Source organism: Chaetodon trifascialis, chromosome 1, assembly GCF_039877785.1.
Source record: "Chaetodon trifascialis isolate fChaTrf1 chromosome 1, fChaTrf1.hap1, whole genome shotgun sequence".
Taxonomy (NCBI): Eukaryota; Metazoa; Chordata; class Actinopteri; order Chaetodontiformes; family Chaetodontidae; genus Chaetodon; species Chaetodon trifascialis.
The window spans coordinates 21,088,525-21,112,226 of NC_092056.1; the positions used below are offsets into that span (position 1 = coordinate 21,088,525).

General features: G+C 41.5%; 1 protein-coding gene across 1 annotated transcript in view; it reads left to right on the forward strand.

Annotated features, from left to right (window-relative positions):
• The window catches only part of LOC139335318 (FERM domain-containing protein 5-like), a 69,932-nt gene that overhangs the window by 36,682 nt on the left and 9,548 nt on the right, over positions 1-23,702 (forward strand). The window contains exons 2-6 of the mRNA XM_070968871.1: positions 14,468-14,572; positions 15,681-15,723; positions 15,876-15,954; positions 18,876-18,973; positions 20,999-21,122. Coding sequence (XP_070824972.1) covers positions 14,468-14,572; positions 15,681-15,723; positions 15,876-15,954; positions 18,876-18,973; positions 20,999-21,122 — 449 coding nt within the window. The remainder of the gene's footprint in view (positions 1-14,467; positions 14,573-15,680; positions 15,724-15,875; positions 15,955-18,875; positions 18,974-20,998; positions 21,123-23,702) is intronic.

Sequence of the window (23,702 nt, forward strand, 5' to 3'; positions counted from 1 at the left end):
GAGCAGGAGTGGGCCTGGGCTGGAATTTTTACTGTTTACTTTTCAATGCCGCGGTTACGTATGACTTTTCTTTTTTTACCTTGTAGTTGAAGGTCAGACTGCTTAAGGAAGGATTTTTTCATGCCCAGCATCTTTTATGAATCAAATGTAAGCACACTGTTGTTATAATAATAATAATACATTTTATTTACAAGTTCCTTTCTAGACACTCAAGGACACTTTACAAAGATGAAACAAGAACAGTGAGCTATACACAGACAAGAGCTAAATATTGGACAGTGCAATCAGAGAGTATGCTTTCTGTTGGAAATCATCTTAAGTTCAATTATAAATCTAAGAACAGTTTTATAAATGAGGCCCCAGGGCTTAAGGCTTTTATATTTGCCACTGGCATTTATTGAATTAAACTGTAAGTGCACTCTGATTTGTTTTCTCCTGTTTCGTCCATTTTGTTCTATTTTTTTTTTTTAATCTTAATTTAATCTTCTACTTCTGTTGTCTTCAGTTGCCTTGCATTACTTTCCTGGATGCCTTTCATCTAAGGTAAAGTCTTGCTGTTGAAAGGTGATGTACAATTAAACTTGGCTTGCCATTTTTGAACCACTAAAGTCCGACTATGAGCCTACAGTGAAAATGTTGACTGGGCATACTGTATATTACTGCAGAGCTCGTTTAAATGCCAGACACAGCACCAGCTCTTACCTCTCTCTACAGAGAGCAAGCGTTCAGCTGCACTACAACTTGACTTTGAAACAGCTCCCTCCTCTGAAATATTTTTTTTTAACACTTACCAGTTTTTTTTTTTTTTTAGATTTTGCCACAGTCCATTGACGTAGCAATGAAAGATGAAAGACACTTGCTATCTTCAGATCATTTGTTTGTAGCTGCTTGTTGAAGATGTGTACACATCTTAAACTTTGATTATGAGCCCTGGATCTTTATTGACGTGTTGTCAGATGGGTTTGATGTACTGCAACAGTTACATGAGCAATGCCAATACAGGTGGTGCAGCATTGAAGTTAGTTCTCATAATGATGTTGATGTGAACTGAGTCCAAACTGCATCACCACATCCTCATGTCTAAATGACTGACTGAGTCCCAAAATTGGCAGAAGTCACCAGAACGATGAAGGCGTAAAATAGGTGAGTGTTGGCTTTCTCACGTGTCATGAACGGCAGTCTCTTGGGTGAAAGTCCTGAGTTTGTTTGACTCATCCATCTACCTGACATCCTCCATATGCTGCTCTCTTTACTAAATGACCAGACTTCCTTCTTTGCATGGACCAAATACTGTGGCCACTCGAGGTCGCTACCTAACAATAAACATAAATATTTGGTTGGAGTAAACTACTTGTAGAAAAGTGTATATGGTTGTTTTTCTGGTGAAGACTGGTTCCCATGGTGCTGTCCAATGGCCCACTTGCTAGTTGTGTATGGCTGGCAGTTGTTTGTGTTGAAAGTAAAGGTATTCATGTTTGGTTTTTGAGCTGCTATGGGGCCAATAGATAGTCCAAAAATCCACCACTAAAGCTCCCAAAGCATGTTTTTTCAACATTTTGGTTTCTAACCTAATCGAAACCTCCTCCCCTGATGTAGTGGAATAAAAAAAATGATTGAAAAATGTAGAAAATGGGATCCAAATTGATGATTGCCAGAGTTAGACTTAAAACTTCAAAATGCAGTGACTTATAAGAAGTACACTGCTCAGTCCCTCGAGCTGGAGGGTTAAAGGAAGGACGGAGAGAACAGGTGCTCGGTGGTTTGGTTTCTTTTTATGTCATCACACATCACTGCCCCTTTCCTGAGAAAAGCCTGAGAGACCACTCAACTGGGGCAACAGAACACTTTGTCACTGTTGCCTTCTTTTTGTGCTGTTGCTTCCTCTTCGTCTTTATTATATGTTCACCTTTCCTTTATCATTTTATTATTTCACTTTGCTTCAATCACCTACCGTCATGTTCCTTCTCCGCACAGCATTTTATTTCCTTCTTTCCTCTCCACAAACATCCCTGACCAGTGTGTTAAAGCAGTGCTGAGCACTCAGGCTACAGTTGCCCCTATAACTCTTACGGGTTTCCCGCTCTCAGGGCCACTTCTCCACTGTCACATGTCTGTAATGGAGCCCCTGGGAGCCTGAGCCTCTATCTCAACTAGAAAGGATTTACACAACTCAGCACTGATTGGGAACGCAATCCCAGCATCGCTGAGTCCAAGGGCAATAAGATGGCAGCCTGCTGACAGCAAACATCTTTTTAAGAGGATCGCTGTCTTTCTCTCTTGCTGCTAAGGGGGTTTTTAGGGGCATGTAAGTGAACATAAAAAGGCCATGATAGAGGTGACTTACACTGTACTGTATATGTTGTCAAATAATGTCAAACCTGATATTTGTTTGAAGAATTCTTCCAGACTTGAACATCCCACCTCTGAGGATGTGAAATTTTAGCGAAGCTGAAATCCACCGACTGAGACCACTGAACACTGTGGCTGTCGGTGGGTGATTGTGTATTCCGGTGCAAACTAAACACCCACAGAAACGTGAGTGAGTTATTTGTCAGTATCAATATTGTCTTACATACCTGAAAGGGTGGAGTTTTGCTTTATTTCTGCGGATGAGATTTTTTTTTACTACCATGTACGAGTGAAGCACATTTGCACAGTACAGCCCAGACAATAAGCCTGACAACAAAGAAACTAATCAAGCAATCATCTCTCATCACTTTTTGCAAGGAGTTAAGGATGGGCATCCCTCTTGTGTCTGTGCACAAAGCATGGAGCCAGAAAGCAATTAGCCTAGCTTAGCATAAAGACTGAAGCAGGGGGAAACTACTCACTTGAAAGTAAAACAAAATGTTAAAGCAGTTACTGTGCCAGTGTAAGCCCAGACATATAAAACACATTCTCACAGCATTATTTCACACTAGTGTTGTTTCTTGAGTTATGTAGAGGTTAAATCTGGGGATGAATGATATAGCCTGAGCAATTTAAATAAATGCCACTGTGCTGTGCCGCGAGAGTGAATCACCAGCACGCAGCCAAATTTAAAGTAATGGCTGTGCAGGCAAATAAAGAGCCAGTCTTCTGCATTTTTTGGAATTTCATAGAGAGGATCAAGTGAGTCTAAACTATAAGCAGTGGTATGAGTCATCCCTGTAGTTTACCAGCTTTATTCACAGTTTATGCCACAGTCAGCATATTATATGTGTGTGTGGCCCTGTGGTTTTAGATGACTGAACTGGTGTCACTTGTCAAATAACGGCTTCTTCCCTGCTCATCTTGATGAGGGTGCTGAAAACAAAACTCTTAGTGTGTTGGGTTTTACCTTTGGGTTCATGAGGTGGTGGAATGCATTCATGGCAATCCATTTAGTTCATACGGGCAAAACAAACAAGACGTACTGTGTAAATTAGTGAGCTTTATATTTATTTGTAGCTTTGGATAGAGCCAGGCTGGCTGTTTCCAGTCTTTTCCCTAAGCTAAGCTCACCAGCTGGCACTGATAAAATTGATTGGCAAAAAAGTTTAGTTGCAACCTAAAATTTTAGAGAAACCAACATTGCCTTTGACAGACCCAGTCAAATCTGCTTTCGCCTAGGGGCTAAACTGAAATTGAAATGTATTTACATTTGTGATGGCATTCTTACATCACCAATTCGCTGATACCTGCTGTTTATTACTTTGAAGTTAGCCAAGACGTGTGCACAACATACCTGGATAACGACTCCTTCGGTCTGCAGATGGTATGCAGTGGCTTCCATTAGATGATCAGGGAAGGCACGTCTAGTGTAGGTCTTAATACTACTCAGCTGCTCACTGACAGCAGCATCCACTTCTGTGCCTGCTCTCCAGAGTATGGAAAGTACACATTACCATATCATAAGATTATAGTAAGCCATTTACTGGCTTTGCTGTTCACAGCCTTGGAGGCAGCAACTTTAAAAACAGTAAAAATCAGCATAAAGATCATGCAGTGGGCCACTGAATTATGCTCACTATCAACCCCGGAGTTGAGCCCCAAAGAAGCGGGTGTTGTTTAAGACCACCATAAACCATCCGTTGACTTAATCACCTGCTACCGAGGAGCTCTGAGCTATATGTAAATATAAAACTAAAGCGAAACATTATTGAGCACCAGCGTTACCAGATGCTACCCTACAAGCAGCAACCTTTCAGGACTATTCACTCAGTTGTTGCAATTTCTATCCCTCAGCTTAAAGTGACACCATCTTTTATTGATGTGGTGTTTCCCAAGCTGATATGGAACCTCTCTCAATAATTAATCTGACGCAAGGCCTGGCCAGCCAAAGGGAGCGGCGTGCTGCTGCTCATGCTCCACTAAAGACCACAGTGATCATTTGGCCCCAGTCTGGGTTATTTCCATCTCTCCGTTTATCACTTTTATTATAGCTGTGATGAAACACTGCGCGTGCTTCCATAAAGCACTTACAGGCGTCTGTTTAATACATTCCTTTCCCACTGACAGGCCTGCACTAATCTCATTTACCCATGAGTCACTGTGGCTAATACCACGGCTGCACGCATTGCTGCTCTTATCACTAACATGTCACATTTCTCATAAGGCACATATTACATACATGAACATGCATGTGCAGGTGCACACAAATCTCTACTGCTATTGCTACCACTATTACTACAACCCTAATAACTGCTGGTACTACTAGCAGTTACCTTTACTACCAGTGCTACTGCCACAACAACTATTTACTGCTGTCCAGCTTTCTCCAATTTGACTAGTTATTAAAATCCATGAAGCAATCACCCATTTTTACTGCTTAACAGAGTCCAAGTTGCAATGGCAGATGTCCATGTCCTCGGTCACAGACTGCAGCTCCTCCTGTGGGATACCACAAACTGAACGGGATGTTTTTTCTCTTGTCTTGTGTGTTGGCTCTGGGTCTCTGACTTGAATTGAATTGAATCGAACGTACCCAGAGGTGGAGGAGCAGCAGTTTTCTATGCAGTGGTCTTCTGGGGCTGTGGAAGCTCTGACAGGGACAGAGAAAGACTGAACAAACTGGTCAGGAGAGCTGGCTCTGTCCTGGACTGTCCTCTGGACACCATCGAGGATGTGGGTGAGAGCCAAGCTGACATCAATCATGGACAACCCATCCCACCCCCTGCATGAGACAGTGGGGGCCCTAAGCAGCACCTTCAGCAGCAGACTGCTGCTGTAAGAAGGAACGCTTCATTCCAACCGACTGTTCAACTCCTAGTTTTGTTTGTGTGATTCTGTTTTCATCATCACGCTATTAGATCTCAATATCTTGTGCAATATCACATTTTTTCTTAAATATTACGTTCCTGTCTTCTTGTATCAAGTCTATGCATATACAAATTTTTTTGTCTATGTACTGCTACATATTTTTTTAACCAGTGTGCAATACTGAAAAACACTGTACTTTCTTGTGTTTTGATTTTTTGAATTTTCTGTTTTTTATTTTATTATTTTGTACTTTCTGTGTCTTTTTATACTTCTGATACTACTGCTACAGCCTGTAACACCCAAATTTTCCCTATGGAGGATTAATAAAGCGTTATCTTATCTTATCTTATCTTATCTTATCTTATCTTATCTTATCTTATCTTATCTTATCTTATCTTATCTTATCTTATCTTATCTTATCTTATGCTGCTCTGAGCTCACTCCAGATTCACAAGCTTGTCACTCCATCCCTCAGGGTGAGACATCCACAATTTGATTATTTCAGTCACTACCTACAGCTCATTATAGCAGGTGAGAAAGTTAACTGACCGGTGCACTAAGACATTGGCACACACATAACTGGAGCTGTCTGCTTCTTTGTCTAACACTTCATCATACCCTCACTCATGAACAGGACCCTGAGATATGATCTACCATTGTCTGGGGGACTGCCATGGCCTTTTGAGGTGCTCTCCCTCATTCTGTGTGCTTCCCGCTCTCACTCCAGTGCAGCAATCCTCAGCTGCACCTTGACTTTCTGTCCCTCAAAATCACAAACAAATGTGGTGACAGGACATTACCTTGGCAGAGTACAACACCCACTGAGAATGTGTTTGATTTGCATTTGATCTTAAAACACAACTTTGTCTCTGGTTACAAGCACCTGATGGCTCACAGCAGTGGCTCCATGGCCCCATATTCCCACAGCTACTCCTCAACTAGAGACCCCCAATGGAGCTGTAAGGGCCACAAAGCATGTGTCGACTGGATGAGCAAACGCTTGCAAGAGTGAAAAGCTCATCCACTGTTCCACAAAAGATGGAATCTGCATTGTTCCTCCTGAATATGATGTTTGACAATCTGTGACAGCCTCTTTTCCACCATCACAAGCCTCATCTGCCGGGACAGTCTGAGGCCCACCTGAGTCCTACGACAGTTTGTCAGAGCATCTTTGAGACCGTCCTTCTTCCTTCAAACGTCTCCAGCACCCAAGCTGCAGAGCTTGTGGTCTTTAGCTGGCTGCTCATTCTTGAATCCCCCTAACGTTGTTCAGCTTCTCTCTGCCTCTTCATGTTTGTGATTCTAAGTCTCCAGCAAATTAAAATCAATTTCCATTTAGATTATTTTGTCTAGTTCCTTAAATGCATGGTATGTAGAATTGCAAGATGGTTTAAAGACTGTTTCAGCCAGTGTTGGGAAAGTTCACTTTCTACATGAACTAGTTCAAAGTTCAGTTCACAAATTTTAAAATGAACTAGTTCAGGTCATAGTTCATAATTCAAAATTTTGAACTAAGTTCACCGTTCCAAAAATGAACAAGTTCATAGTTCTTTTTTTCCATATGTTGCTGCGAGCTATTATTATTTCTTGAACATACCTTGAAAGGCTAGCCAGGTGCTTCAGTTCAATGTGCTGTTTCAGGTTTGCTGTGGATGTGACTGAAGTGCGGATTTTCTTTTTGAAAGCCAGCAGGCAAAGTTTGCACAGGATGTAAGATTTTTCCCATCCTCGCCGACCTTGTCATAAACTTGTTTAAATTAGGGCTGGGCGATATGGCTGAAAACTCTCTTGCGATATAAGTGTTTTATATTGGTCGATATCGATAATTACTGTATTGATATTTTTTATGACCTATTTAGAATAAGGACCAGGAGAAAAATACATTCATTTAAACATTTGTATTTTAAATTTAACCTTCCTCTGATCAGAATCCCCTCAGCTATCAAGGCAGAAAGGAAAGGAAATGTCAACACAACCATGGAAAACACTCAAATAATAAATGTAAAAAAGTGTAAAAATGTAAACAGAGAGAAACCTGAGAACTTTTTTCTGCAGGTTTAGTGCAGGAAGTTCACAAGCTGATTCACCTTCTGCTGAATAAAATGTTTTCAGATATGTGCAGTGTTTTGTAAACATAGCAGAAACTGAGGTAGACTTGACTGAACTATGAAACCAGCCTAGACATGTGAACAACTTTAGTCACTCTTCTTACTCTAAACATACATGAACTATTCAATTATATTTTTATTGCAAGTGTGTTTAAGAAAAAAAAAACACGTGTAAGAGATGTTTATAACCTGGCTTCTCCACAGTGCTCAGTGAAGCATGTCTTTAGCTATATGATATGCCGCTGCCTCCGTTATGTCTTTGTGCCTTTTAGATGATTTGTCATCAGGCACTGAAGCAGATACCTCTGCATGGTGGTCAGCTGCCTGTGCGGTGGTGCTGCGGTTGGCAGACGTTGGCGAATACGGCTGTGCTCCAAAGAGTGAGCGCGGCTAAGGTGGTTAAATAAGTTTGTGGTATTACCGGTCTTGGTGGGGACAACAGTCTTGCATAAGTTACAGACCTCATTGGTCTGACTACGGTCCGACTTATAAAATCCAGAAAACTCCATACTGGCGAGCTGACTTTCCCTGTTTTATTGACAATTTCTTCGCTCGCTGCAGCGCTCACTTTCTATTTCTCATCTCACTCCTCGCGAAGCATCAAAGACAAGACAACGAGATGGCGCAACCGAACTTGATAATGTTACATGATTGGCGTGTTAGCGTGTCTCTCTCACTGATTAGCAATTACTCCCTACGTTGCTCGGTTACCTGAGAGCGAGTGCCTTTGTTCATGCAACCAACCTCGCTTCGCAACTTCAGGTTTCTTCCGACGAAAAATTATTGAATGTTTTATCGAACGCATTTTTTATTGATATTGATGACGTGTCTATCGCGAGACATATCGCTATCGTTTTATCGCCCAGCCCTAGTTTAAATGATCACACGTCGCCTCCTTGCTGCTTTTTCGCCTGCATGCTGGTTTTTGTTTTGATGGCGTATTCGGTGGTGGGACACTGGTGGCTGGTGTTGCCAGATTGGATGTTTTTTCCGCTACATATTAAGGCCTGTTTACAGTGTGTTTCAGCCAGGTTTTCGCCTGTAAGGCTCTATAGAAATCTGGCACCCTGTTGAACGAAGTTAAACTGAGAGAGCGTGCTGTTCACAGACACCAGAATGAACGAGTTCACAGTAACGTTCATCAGGCAGTAAAACAGTACATTCAGTTCACGTTCACCCAAAATATGAACAAGTTCATGAACTGTTGTTCAATGAACACGTTCAGGCACAACACTGGTCTCAGCTATCTTGGCCTGTCATCCGCTATAAGTCTGTAAACACGTCCAAACCAATCAGATCTCATACACACCAAGACAAACATGCATACAGGACACATACTGTAGAGAACAGATACTCCTAACCAGAGAAGGCCAGTGAAATCAGAAAGTAGACCGAAATGATTTCCCCATGGCCTGGATGGAATCTGATAAGACAATCATGGCCCCAGCTCTTTTATTTTTGGCAAAGGTCCCAGCATGTACTTTGTCAGGACATCACTTATGCATCACAATATGCTTTATCCTTATTTATGATTTGACCCTTTATTGAAGGAAAAAGATTCTGTTGTGTCTGAGAACCACAGAAAACAGACATCAGACAAAGAGGTTTTTTAGAGCTTTGGCCTAATAGACTTCCTCAGATTTTTTTATCCTTATTCTACTCTATTTTCACCTAGATTTCAATATTATTTCTGTGGTTTGTCTGTGGATTGTCTTTATTTTTATTTTCATCCTTGTCTCCATCTTATTTTAAATTAGTTTTGTATGTGTTTATGTTCATTCTGTTTTTTCTATGTAAAGCACCAACATGAAAGGGTTATTATTATTGTTGTTACTGTCACATCTTTTAGTTCTATATTTAGATCATATTTCACCACGTGTATTGATAAATTGTTCTAATTGCTCTTCACTACAGTAATTAGGAGGATGTTGCTCAAAGTCAGACCTCGTCATATGGCGGAAATGCTTATCATGGTTTTATTGTGTAGAATAATTCATTGTCTGGCTCAGAGAAAACTTTGAGTGATAACAAACAACTCAACCTCAGTAGTATTTTATATTTTCAAAAGGAAATTTGAAAACCTTTGGGAAGTGTGATCATCTTTACACAACCGTACAACCGGGGAGGCTGCACTCAGAGTGAGTTTGTTAAGCCGCTGATGAACACGGTTTAATTACTCTGGGAATTTGGTTTGGGTCGCTAAGTGTGATTAGTGGAAATGCAATTTTTCAAAACTAGTTTAACGATGGTGTGGGGCAAGTTTCACAGATCTAAGTCAAACTAATAATGAGGGCCATCAGCGGGTCTGTAATGAAAAAAAAAAATTCAGACACGAATAAGAACGTCATGAAAATCCTACAGTCATTTAGTGACTTCAGCAGATTAAGAGAGAGCTTAATCTACATCTTGACTTGTGGACAAACATAAAAACTGTCTAGTCGATATATGTAGGAAAATAAACAGATTTTCATGTCTATTCAGCTACTTTTTTAACTTAAGTCTGTTAGCGACTGTATGTCAGTATAGTCTAATTCCAAATGAACCCAAATGAATGGGAAAACACGCTGACACGAAGCTCATTAATAGCTCCAATTCTCTGCAATGTGATGTGATGAGATGACAGGAGGAAATGTTTAAGCCATGCTTTGTTTACTCTGAAATGTGATGTAGCATTTCAGATTAAGAGTCGACGCTGTTTTAAAAGCCCAATTACTCCAACCTCATTGAAGCTACAGTACCGTGTGACGGGATTGGATATTTACATTCATTAGGGGTTACAGTTTAAAGATGTGCAAAGTATCTTACACAGTGCAGTCTGTCCTAAAGAATTCATTCACAGTACGTTCTACAGTCAGTGTTAAGTCCTTATGTTGAGAATAAAAAAAATCAATCCCACTGCAAAGGCTGTTGTATAACTTCTAACGTGTATAGCCATTTATCTCCATAGCAGGTTATTTTATTTCCTGATTTCCCGATGCTCTCGCAATAAAATAGTTTTAATCCTAAAATAGCATGAATCTAATTATTCCCTCTACAGCAATAAAACCTAAGGGAATGAAAACTGTGAGAGCTGTGATTCCCACACTCAAACCACAAGACCAGAAACCACATAAAAGATCTGCAGTTGTCTGCTCAAAAACAATAAAACAGTGCTTTATCTGGCAGCATATAGTGTTTCCTCTCTGTAGCCACCAGCGTATTGCCGCTTAGCTCTGGGTTTAAATCTCATAAGGATGTTGAAGAACACTTAACTTCAGATCAATAATGTTTCTGCCTCAGAGCCTGCCCTTGTGTCCTAGTGGGGCCCCGGTCAGCTCACTGAAGTTCAGTGTGTCTCATCAGTATGCAACACAACGCCACGTATACATTGTTTGGTCAGCTGCCTATGGCCAAGAGAGACTTTGCTGCTTTAGTCTGTGGCTGTGTAGTGGAGCCAGACAATGAGTGTGGAGCAAATTCAGAGAGTGCGTCGATCTCATCGTTACAAACTGCATCAGAGTGCAGAGTCAGGTGAATTACCAGGAACAATAGGATTACCTGCACTCATTGTAATGCACGGTAGAAGACTCGAGATCAGGAGCTCTTTATTAAGTCGTACCATTAAAAATCTGTTGGAACATCTGATAAATCCATTGTGGGAAACGTGTGTGCTCGCGTTGTGCTGATGCAGTGAAAAGTCACTCCGGCTTGTTTTTGTGAGGACGTTTTTACGAAGGAGTCCAGAATTCTTCATGAATGACTTCTACTAAAACATTTCATTCCTGCTCATTTATTCGTTAAAGTGCTGGACCGAGATGAATCGCCCTGCCTCTCTGTTGTTGTTCCATAACTACTAACTTGGACATGAATCATCAGTAACTTCTCACACTCACACACACACACACACACACACTCATGCATGGCATATAGAAACACAGGCAATAACAACATGATTAATTGGGAAGGCTTTTTTGGGCTTTGCTGTAGTTTACACTACAGTGCAGAGCAGATGGAGGGAGTGGGAGGTACAGCCTCTGAAAATGTTGTGGATCTGGAGGTTTCACAGGTGTACCAACGGCATTTATAATAGAGCAAGAAGGATTGAGACTGCTTGTGTGCGTGTGTGAGACGGCACATGGATGTGTGTGCGTGTTTCTATTTTTGCTGCGGGGCTAGTCAGCAGGCCTGTCTCGGTGAGTCAGGGTGGATGTGGTGACAGTGACATACAGACACACTGACAGAGGAGATGGAGGGTCAGCCCGGTGCATCCTGGGAAAGGTCTGGGAAGTGTATAGCTTGACACAAGTGGACTGGATAGGTTTAGGGCGGGTTAAACTCTGGCTCAGAGATTTGATTAAAAAGCACTAGAAATGGATTGTTGTTATGAATAAATTCCTTGATTTAACTCGTGCATATGCCTCCTTGACGCAAAGGTGGCGTACTTTAATGTAATTTAACCTTTTCAACTGCTCTTCAGATCCTTTGGCAAGTTTATCATTACAGACTTTTGTTGTGCAGACAAGTAATTTAAAAAGATTAAGCAGGTACAGAACATGTGATTTAGTTAATAGGATTTAGGCAAATTTTAGAGGCAGCGCGATTACATAGAAAGTCAATGTAAAGACACTATCAGGCAAGAATTTACCTGCTTGGTGTGAATTTACATCGGAAGCACTAAAAGAAACCTGGGGACCTTTATCAATCTGCTTTAAAATCATACAGAGATCAGAGGACAAAGGAAAAGACTGGAGGGAAACAAACAGAAAGAACTGGACTGATGGTGAGTTCACAGTTCAGGCAGAGGCTGATGCACTCGTGTCTGTGGGTGTGTGCCTGACATTGATATCCCTATAACCGTAAAGCTAGCATTACTAAAAACAATATTAGTCACAGATTGTTACAAGATGAATGTTTGCTCAGGAAAGACAGCACAAAATGATTCTGGATTATTCTTTCACAAACCACAAAGAAGCTCCACTTGATCAATTGTTGTTAATGCACGCTGGTGAACATTTAACTTCATTTTCAATAAGTTCATTTTGAAATACGCATCCCTTCACAACTTGGCTATTTTATCATGAATGGCGGTTTGACTTTGACAATAGAACAATGCAAAGAGGTGCAGCAGCTCCATTGCCCTGACAATGTTCAGCCACACGCCGCCTCAGGGGCATTCATTCTGCCATTTGATCTGATATTGAGTGAAACAGAAGTGTGAACAGGCTTCATCGCAGAGATTCCCACAGTGTCTAATGCATCTCAACAGGGACTGTATCTGGGAGTGGTTCATACATGGAGCACTCCATCAATGCAGCTATTCTCCTGTCTTCTCTTTTTAATTGCTGTGCTGTGGCATGCTGTGTTGGGACAGATTCATCAGTGTCAGCCGGCCTTACTTGTTCTCTCACTCTCTCCTTCCTCCGTTTTCTCCCTCTGTTTATTTGGTTTTGTCTTTCTCTTCTCTTTTCCCCTTTCTGTTCTCATATATCTGCCATTGAGTTTCTCTGACTATGCAGTTTTGTGTCACCTATGTGAATGCAGTCTCTCTTTTAAAGGGCACCGTAGGATATTTTGCAGGGGAGGAAGAAAAGCCACAGCCTGTATGTACAGTGAGCATGGTACAGATAGAGAAATCTCTTAAACTCATTATGCAGGCATGCACACATCTCCCTGGTGTAGATATCATTAACTTTAGTATCAACAGATGGAGACATAAAGATAGATTAGAAAAGTTGTGAGTGAAATGTTTGGGAATGTGTGTGTTAAAGCCTGATTTTTAAAGCAAATAAGAGGCAGAACCTGACCACGAATTGACAGCTTAGTTCGACAGCTTGTGCAGGATAACATGACTCGGCCGACTGTTTAGTCAGTATTTACTTTAGTAGCCAAGACTACCTCCCTCAGTATGTAACCTCAGTATGTTTAAAGCAAAAGTTCCACATTTAGACAGTTAGATGAGAAGACTGACCCCACTCTCATCTCTTTCCTGTGCATATAAAGCCACAGATGGTTAGCTTAACCTAGTGAAAAGACTGGGAAGACTGGCTGCTGTCCAACAGATAGTCCAAGAAATGAACAGATTAAACAAACAAGTTAGCTGTTTCCAGTCTTAATGCAATGCTTTAAAGTTATCCAGCAACTAGTTTCATATTTACTACACATGCAATGGCGCAGTATGGATCTGTATGTTGAACCCTTAAAGGAAATCATCCAAACTAAGGAAACCATTATTAATCTGTGCAGCAGCCTTGGAGTCTGTTGGACACAGTTTTGGCTCAGATGGCTCTGAGTTGTAGTCTACAAGCTGAGTCTGTGCATACTGACCTACGATGGGGCTAGAACTATTTTAATAAGTCAGTGGATTAGTTCAGAGTTGAATTTCACTGGCTATGCATCCGAAACCAAAGCTCCAATTACTGGCTCATGCTTTGTTATGCATTCAGGAGCAGCCTTGTTGCCACGTATCTTATTGTTGCAGTTAAATTTAAGTAAAGACTTCATTAAAACTGTTTTTTAATGAATCTTTTGGGGCAGATGCAGCTTTATGCAAGAGCCCCGCTCACTCGGAGTTTAACTGCTACTGCCAGGACAGCAGGCCTGTTTCCTCCTGTACTCTGTCTCACCTGATCAAGACTGCACAGTACGTTTTAATGTGGTTAGCTTAACAACTTAGCTTGTTTTCTTAGTCTTTTAATAACCCAACTAAAAATGCTGTGTAAATATTGTATTTCCAGGCTCTTTGATGATACAAAAAGGGTCAGATTTTTGTACTGCGTTGCACAACATGGGCTTCCTCTCCTCCTCAGCCTGCCCTTTCCTTTGCCCACACCTCGTCTCAGTGCCTTTCCAGCTCTTTTTCTGCTGCAGAATTTCTCAAAGCTTTCACAGGTGGCTGCCACCTCGATATGAATATTTGATGGCCCTCATGTATCTCCCTTGAGGGTAGTGAAATATTAAAACACTTTCTGGTGGACGTTCGGACTCTAAAAAATGCAGGGGGTTCGTTAACTGTGTCTGTGAATATGCACATGTTGAGATGAGAGGAGGGAGGCTGTGGAGACCTGTGAAATGATTAATATTTTCTCTCTTTTATTCATATCTTTAATGTCCCTCAATTGCATGTACAACATATTAATTTTCTCATACCATGTCTCTTTCAGCGGGATGCGAAGGGACAGTACCTGTTTGACCTCATCTGCCACCATCTCAACCTGCTGGAGAAAGACTACTTTGGCATTCGATATGTTGACCCAGACAAACAGAGGGTGAGTGTTCATTTTTAGTAGTACATCCAACCACTTCACGCAAAATACGTAATTTTCTGCTTTGAATTAACTAATAATTTGTGCACCCAAGTCCACAGAGCAAACCTCTTATCCTGTGAAGTACATTTTCGGTTGTCAAAGGTGATGCAGCGCTGTGTTTAACAGGCTGCACTCGATTTTGAAGATGATAACACTTTTCAAATGGAAATCTTAAAAGGTCCGAGTGAAGCTGATGTACGGATAAGAAGCCGTCTGTGGCCACTTGTTCTGCGGCTGTTCTGTGCGTTGTCAGTCTTCACCATCTCTATGCTTTTACACTCTCCACTTACACTTTCAGAGTCTGTACATCAGCAGGTAGAGCAGATCATCCATTAAGTCTCACAGGCAGTGACGGATACTTTAAAAATGTTGTTCGGTGCAACTGCCAGGTCTTAATGCTTTTTCCCCTTCTAATGAGTCATTTTTCATATTCAGGACAGGTATGCCACCGGGTCAATTATGCAAGCTGGCAAAAGGCCATCCCCTTAGTCTGATGTGAATATCAGCCACAGACATTAACTCAGCTCTTGGTGAATTTGCAGGTCTTGGACTGAGTATTTGTTAATCATCTGCTTTTGAACAATGGGATTACACATGCTTTCAAGGCTTGAAAATGTAATTCACTTTGCAGATTCTCAGCCATCTGAAAGACATTTTAAGAGGATGTGAATGCAGGTGTTGCTAAAAAAAAAAAAAAAAAGCTAATAATTAAAAGCTCACAGCATCATTGTTTTTTCCAGTCACTGTATTGTGAGTGCAGTGGATTGTCAGCGTGTCATCGTCTCACTGATTAGAGCCAGTTTCCCCTTGTGATGTTTAAGCACTCTGACAGAAAACAGCACTCTCCTGATTATCTTCCAAACAGATTTCGCTCATCTCCTCTCTGCATGGTGAATGTGTTGGAGGTCTAAATACACAGAAGGCTAGGAGATGGGAGTAATTCTACTGTGCCTTCCAGCTATAGATTACAAGTCATCACGTTCTGCTGCCGAGCAATCAGACCCCAGACAGTTCAGCAGCTTTCAGATACAAAAGTGCAGGTCTTTACTTGTCTTTCTTTCCCTTTCAGCATTGGTTGGAGTTTTCAAAGTCAATTGCCAAACAAATGAAATGTAAGTATTTCATTTCACATGCATGATTAGTCTAATGTCCACATTTGAGCAGTAATGTACTAAATATATCATGCAAAAACGACAGAGATAAAGATGCCAACCACATTAGAAACAATACACGACAATAGATTGTGTTTGTCTTTCTTCTCCAGCCCAGCCTCCATTCACCATGTGTTTGCGTGTCAAGTTTTACCCACCCGACCCTGCTGCCCTGAAAGAGGAAATCACCAGGTAAGATTTCAGGATAGCTTGGCGGGCTTCAGGTGGAGAGGGTGGAGGTGAGGAGAGGAGAGTTGTGGCATGTTTTTCAGTAATTTGGGGCCTGCATTACCCACAATGCAGCTCGACCACAGACAGTTTGGTCAGAGATTCAGGTATGTTGTGCTACTGCTAGCGGCTAATGCGGCCTTGAGTTGAGGCATGAGGCTCAAGCCGTGATGAAGAGCGGGCCGCAGAGTCCAGTTACACCCGCTTCCCTCTTACTCTGCACCCAAAGAGTTTTTTCATTATCAAGCTTGTTGTCTTCAGACCCAAATAACGCTGACTGAAGTGACATCACTTGAGACAGTACATCAGCCTTCACACAGCTTCCTCTGGTACCACAAAAGGCTTGATACAGCTACTGTCACCTATGAAGTAATACTCCACAACACCTGCAAACATACACCTTCGTTAAAGGAGTTTTCCTTTACAGTACCTTTCATATACTCATGCGTGGCTCACAAGCATTGCACTGATGAGGAATTGATCCCATGTTGCAAATCATAGCTTGTGTGATGCAAATTTGGTGAAATGCACCAGCGTTTTCTGACTCAAACGAGTAGTACCATTCAGTATTTTTCAAACCTTTCCACAGACAACCAGAACCTGAGGAATCCTTCTCGTAGTGTTTTTCCTCTTGCTGCAGCTGCAGTTCATTCATTTCAGCTTCCTGTTGGTTTATTTGACCACACTCTGGTGGTATCAGAAGTAATGAAGAAGAAAGAAGTCTCTGTTTTGAAAGAGAAAGTCGACATAGGTGACTTATTAATAAGCTTCTACTCAACTAGGGACAATTACATCATATTTTTTGGAAGTCATGACCACAGTGTAAAGAAAATGCTGACATAGAGCAAACGTGAATAGCATAAAATCAGTCTCCACAGCACTTGAAGACTGCTTTTATTGAACCAAAGGGAATGTCTCTATCTTCTGCCTTTCTATTAACTTCCTTGTCTCATAAGATCAGATCAAGAATATTCTCGTATTTGACTGTTATTATTTTATGCCCTTCCTGCCAGTTTTTAGATAATTGAAAAATGAATAAGAGCCACTGAAGCGTAGTGGAGGTTCTCAAGAACGATATTTGCCTTCGTCTGATCTGTGAATCCTGTCAGTACATACTTCTGAGATCTGTAGAAAACACTTTGTTGAGATAAAAACTGTGAAATTAAATAGTTTTCGGATCATTTTTCATGACACGCTTTCAGTGCACCTCCTTTATTATTTAAATATTATATATTTTAATGTATTGTATTGAAAAGGCATGTAGTGATGCAGACACAGAAGAAAAACCAGTGAGTCCATGTGCAGAAGGAGTTGCGTATTCCCGTTTTCTATAAGCTGCAGTGTCATTAAGCTCATCGCCACTCTGCTGTACTGTGTGTAGCATCCTTGACAGCTGAACAAACTGCAGTGATGAGTGAGCCAGAGAGCTACCGAGCGCACAGATCCCTGTAAATCACATCCCTCGACGGGTTGCCACGCAGTGAAATCTCTTATTGGCAATCCAGCTCTTCTTGATAGAGCAGAGCGCCGGTGAGGGAGAGCTCCTCCATCCGCCGCCATCTGTTCTGACTGGAAGCTTTCACAGACACACAAATACACACAGTAGTAGATAAGCAAAAACATGAAAGGTAACAAGATGTTGCCTCGATTTATGCTGCTTTTAGCTTTTCATTTTCTTTATATATAATTTCACAGCAAGGGCATGGAAGGATTTATTAGTGACTGGACAAAGTAGACCAACTGACCAGAGGTATTCATATTTGCCCGTGTGCAGCGTCACAAGTTTCTACCATCCGCTGCGTGTTTAGCTGGCCATAAAGACCCTGCAGGGAATAAATGAAGGTCAGCACTTCATCATTGTGTAACTTATAATTTACATTACAGACATCAGGTGATATCATCAAGTGATAACCTGAGGCTCAATTTACAGCCCAGCTCTACCCTGACGTTTTTCATAGCAATGCTTAGTACTGCCATACTATTTATTGCTTTGCTGCTTGGTGAGAAGCCGACTCACAGGCATTTGAAATGAATGCTGGGTGGGAATTGACATATGAGTAATCTGTGGATGTTGTAGACGAGACCAGAAGATTGAGTTGTTCCCAGCAGACAACAGTGCAAACTAGCAGTCATATTTTAAATCATTGTCAATTCTCAAGATGATTATGCTCAAGCCCGAGTTGTGGCTTGAGGGCAGGATACATGTCCCATGTCTAATGTTCCAGTCAAAAACGTTGGATTGCCAATCGCGCAGTCATTAATTTTTTTCTGAATTGTAATTATAGATTAATTATAAATGAGTTGTGAAAGGGCTCCAGAGTAATGGAGTTGTCGCACGCTATGTTTCTTTTACATTTCAGTGTGGAGCTACCAAGAACACTGTAGCCTGTCTGTAATAACCACAGACAAAGCAACTCAAGCAGACTCGGGAATAACACAGGGAACTGGCTTCATTATGATTTGGATTTTTTTGCTCTCTCAGCTGGTCAATGTGTGACTAAATGCTTGCTATATACATGCTAAACCATGTTAGCATGGTGACCATGGTAAACATTAGAACTGCTCAACATAACCATTGCTAGTATCATCATTGTGAAAGTTTATTTAGCATTTAGCTCAAAGCACCACTGTGCTGAAGCACAGCCTCACAGAGCAGCTAGCATGACTGTAGCTCTCTACAAAATACACTTTACAGTCGTCAGCCTCAGGCCCTAATTTTCTTAGTTTTCTCAAAATTTCATTGTCTAGCAATCTCTGAGACACACCTTCAGCCTCCAGAGACACCTTCCCTCTAAACTGTAAACACCCATCATGTGTGTTGAATGTCGATACTGATCCAATCATAAGAACGACCCAAATCAGTTTCTCTGTGTTCCACTCCACAGATACCTCGTCTTCCTGCAGGTTAAGAGGGACCTCTACCACGGTCGTCTCCTGTGCAAGACATCAGATGCTGCTCTGTTGGCTGCCTACATTTTGCAAGGTATGACAAATACGGATCATTATTTATGCTGCAAAGCCTTCAACCAGACTGCTGTGCCTTTATTTTAAATCAAACTCTCAAACAAGCCCAGATATCCCCACACCAGGCACACAGGTGGTGTCCTGCATTTGAGCCAATGAAATATTTCATCTTGATCACCTATGTTTCCACTCATGTTTGAATGATCACCCCAAACTACGGCTGTAAACAACCCACCATATTTCCTCTCACAGAATTGTGTCTCCCACATATGACTGTATACAATATTCATAACGTTTGTGACCGTCTGTACACTCTGTGATTTCCATGTGACCCCAACCTGTCAATAAACACTCGCCAGCTGTGCTCCATGTGTTTGTGTGTGTGCTCACATTCTGCCATATGTGTACTTTACTGTGTGGGTGTGTGCAAATGTGCAATCACAGCATGTTCGGAGGTTGACAGCTTAAACTGCTCTTATCTTTGTTTGTTGAGGACCTTGAGAATCTTTTCTTTTTATCTGGGATTAAAAATTTGAATTTTGGTAAACCTAAGCGCAAGAAAAAGCCTTTTACACACAATTATTCCTTAAAAAATTCAAGGGATTCAATGAAAAAGTGGGCATGTTTTGTAAAAGTTCCCATTTGATAGGCTCTTTTGGGCGTCAGGCTCATCAACATGCAGAGAGGTGAGATGCATTCAGGAACACTTTGCCTGTCATACACTGTGCCAACCAGCTATCCTGCCAGCCTTCTCTAAGCCAATCCCTGAATGTAAATGTTCTTGGCGTCTGTGTGTGGCCCTAAACACCACGGGACAGTGCATCAGTATATTGGAAGATATTATACTGGCTACTGGCCAGTATAATACTGGCTTGCTTGTTATACCTGCAACATCTATGCAGGGTTATGTCTAGTGTAACTATTCACCTCTTTACACCATTACATAATTTGATGAAAACTGCAGCACTGGATAACCGTATATTTTTTACAGGTAGCATAATTATAGAGTATATAGTTTCATAAATCAGTGGCTGCCTGAGCTTCTCTTTACCAGGTGTCTCTGGCTAATAATGAGCACTCTTTGAGACTGACGTGTCAGACAAAAATCTGAATCCATAATGCCTGTGACACATATAACCTTGAATGTATTTGATTGTCTAAAATTTATTTTTCAACAGCAATGGCTGCCTGAGCAGCACAGTGCTCCAGAGAGCAGGCAAGTAGCCAGACTCTCCGTGTACTTCTCCACCGTCTGCAATCCAATGTCAGCGGTTCGTAAAGCAATGGCTGCTACAGCGATGCACAGGACGCTGGCAGCGGTTTTTGATGGTACAGATAATGTCACCAGAATAAACAAAGCATGGGGACGTTTATTGGTCCATACACACTTTTGATGTTCTCATGGATGTAAAATGTCTGGACTGGAAATGTAAAGCATAAGATATAGGACTGCATTGCCTCAATGTTAACTCAGCTAAAACAGTGCAACTATAAGGGTCTTAATAATTCACAGTCCACTGGTTTGTAAGTCTTTTAAGTAATGTGGATCTTTGAGATCAGAGTGTTGGAGCTCCTGCTAACCAGCCCTGGACCATTCATTATTCACATCCATTGATGTTTTTGTGGCTGCCTTTTTTGTGCACAGGTATATTCACAACTTTGACTTCTTGGTCTTTGTCTTGTGTGTTCTTTAAATTTACAGCCTTGGATTTTTTTTCTCTGTTTCACAAAGAGTAAAATCACTAAATGCCCTTGGCTCAATAAAAGATAGAATTTGATAAATCTGATTGGAAGAGGTGACTGAAGTTGTTTTTCATATTAAGAAAAGTTTGAGTTTCATGGTTGCTGCTGCTTTTTTCTCAACCCATGAATCATCTGCTCACCCACCCACACTTGTGAGGTATGCATCACATATTACTTCAACGTCCACATATTGTATTTTGTACAACTTCTGGTACCTGCAGCCAGTGACATCTATAGTGTTCATCATCAAACATTCACCTTAACCTTTTGCTTTGCTGTGTCTTTTCTCCCGCTTTTCCAGCTGAAATTGGTGACTACGACCCCGGGAAACACCCAGAGGGCTACAGCTCCAAGTTCCAGTTCTTTCCCAAGCACTCAGAGAAGTTGGAGCGGCGGATTGCTGAGATCCACAAGACTGAGCTGATGTAAGGTGACACCTGTCCATGTCCCTGCGTACCTGTGTGCTCCTTCCCCTCTATAGCAGCCAGAGGAAGCACGTCTGACCATTGGTCCAACTCTATAGTGCATCTTAAATTCATGTCAGTCATGGGGAAACTGAAATAACGACACTGGGATGGTTTTAGGTCTCCATGTGATGTTACAGCATCACATCAACTAAACATACGGTAACAATACGACAGATTGAGACCAGAAATACATTCAATACACAGACACACACCAACATTTCTCAACTTTCACTTATATCAGATAAAAAAACCCAAAAATGAAATACTTCCCTACATTGCTTATGACTTCCTTCCAGGTAAAGCTTACATTTCCACCTTTCTTTATATTCATGTATGGTTCCCGAAGCTTAATGACGTCTGTCTTAGGAACATTGCCCTTGGCAGTGTAAGTTAACCTTTCCATACTAATACAATTTAACTTCCTTCCAACACCCTAATGTTGGAGTGCCCGAATTCTTTCTATATAGTGTAATAGCTCTTTGCTTTGGAGTCCCTTGGATATATTCCCAACGCAAAGAGTTTGACATTTAAAGGGGCTTTGGTATTAAACATCTCTGACAAACATTTTCCAACATTCTTCCAGAAGTTTTGGACCTTTGGACAATCCCAGACATCCAGACATTTAGTATTTAGTATTTCCAAAGTCCACCACCACCGGTTGGGCTGAGACATCTTTGACTCCAAACCAAAAGAGGACATCTCACATTCAGAACAGATCTGTAAGCAGATAATCTGATGATAATCTGATATGCAGAGCTGTAGGTTTGAAATTTCATAGCTACTTAATGTGCTGAGTATTTGTTTCTTTGATTGGCTCGTGTGTGGTTTCTTTAGAATGCAGTGTTGTTAACAGGCCTCACCTTCAGACTTCCCTCTGCAAAACAAAGCACTGAAATGTTTATGTAGTCCCTACATTTCACCAGTTTTGGGGGGCACAGCCTCACGCAGAGAAAGGCCTCGAGTGCTCGGCCAGCCTTTAATGGTCTGGTGAGTTTTTGTTTGTTATCTTGGTGCTGATGACAGTTCAAAGACTCTGGCCACATTTCACACAACTTTGTACACTCTCACACCTTTTCTTGCGAGATGTTTTCTCGATCCTTTTCTTGTTTGTGCTCTCTTTGAGCACTTTGAACCAGAGAGCTGAGGCTGCGGGGATGCTGCGTGTTCCCTCTTTTGGCAGTAAAAGGTCAGGTGTAATGGTGGGGGTTGAGGTGTCTGAGGTGGGGATGTCACAGTCTCCACTCATAGTGTGAGACACTTTGCCCTTCCCCTGGTCCATCTTTCAGAGAGGTGTTGGTGTGTGACTGACACTGTATAATGAGCAGAAGCGGCTTTACCCGATCCCAGAAAGGCTGTCCACCTTTAGACTTTAGACTGTATTATGCCGGAGGACTGGTGTGAATTTGTGCTTGTCAGTCATCTTCAGTCAACAGTGATCTTGGCCGAATTATTACATGCAAATTCAATTAAGCCCATCATTCTTGTTATTCAGCTCTATTTGTGCTTGTAGATCTCAGGTTATTTATAGTGTGTGACCTTTGTTTAATTCATTAGCACATAATTAGCTTGAATCAGCTGCTGAACTCTGTGTGTGTGTGTGTGTGTGTGTGTGTGTGTGTGTGTGTGTGTGTGTGTGTGTGTGTGTGTGTGTGTGTGTGTGTGTGTGTGTGTGTGTGTGTAAAAGATGGAGATAAAGAGAAGACCAGAGAAGGGTTAGGGTTAGGGTAGTGACTGACCCTAACCCGAGACGTAACCATAATCCAAGTCTTCACCCTAAATGATTTACATCATGGGGCCTCCTTATAAGGAAGGGCAGTCCCAACTATGTCACTATGTGAATAGATTAATTTCTCTGCAATGTGAGAAGTACACACACACACACACACACACACACACACACACACACACACACATTCATACACTATATACAACCCAAATGGACACAGGCACTTGATCCTATACTGCCCTCTATTGCCCGTTTCCACGTTCTTGTTCGACAGCAGTTCTGAGCAAACAGCTGCGTCTCGTCATAGCTGTTTGACAGCACAGAACAAAGTCTCACCTGAAACCAGTTTAAGGAAAAGTGATCACAATGCTGGCAGAATCCAAAACTATACAGTGCTGGGTGAAAGGGAGACATTGCCTGTCCCATTTCTATTCGTTCCAAAGGATAATGGAAGGAGATCAGGGTCATCTAAAATACCAGGATGAAGGTGAGCCGGCCTGTTTGAATAACACTAATCCCACTCAAACACCAGTCTCAGTAATGATTCATAAAACTGCAGACTTGTAATCCTTTATTTCTTTTGGTCAGGGCCCAGGCTCTGACTACAACAGCTGTCTGATGATTAGTTGCTGCTTTGGTCTTTGACCTGGCACAAATGGGATCAGCCAGGTCTCTGAAGAATGAGTCTAGCTTTAATCTTTAGACACAGTGACCATATTTGATTACAAGACAAAGATACGTGCTCTTTTTTTTAATCCTGGCAGCTAAACTGTGCTGTTGGATGTCGACAACACAAGTTTTTAGCTGTAATA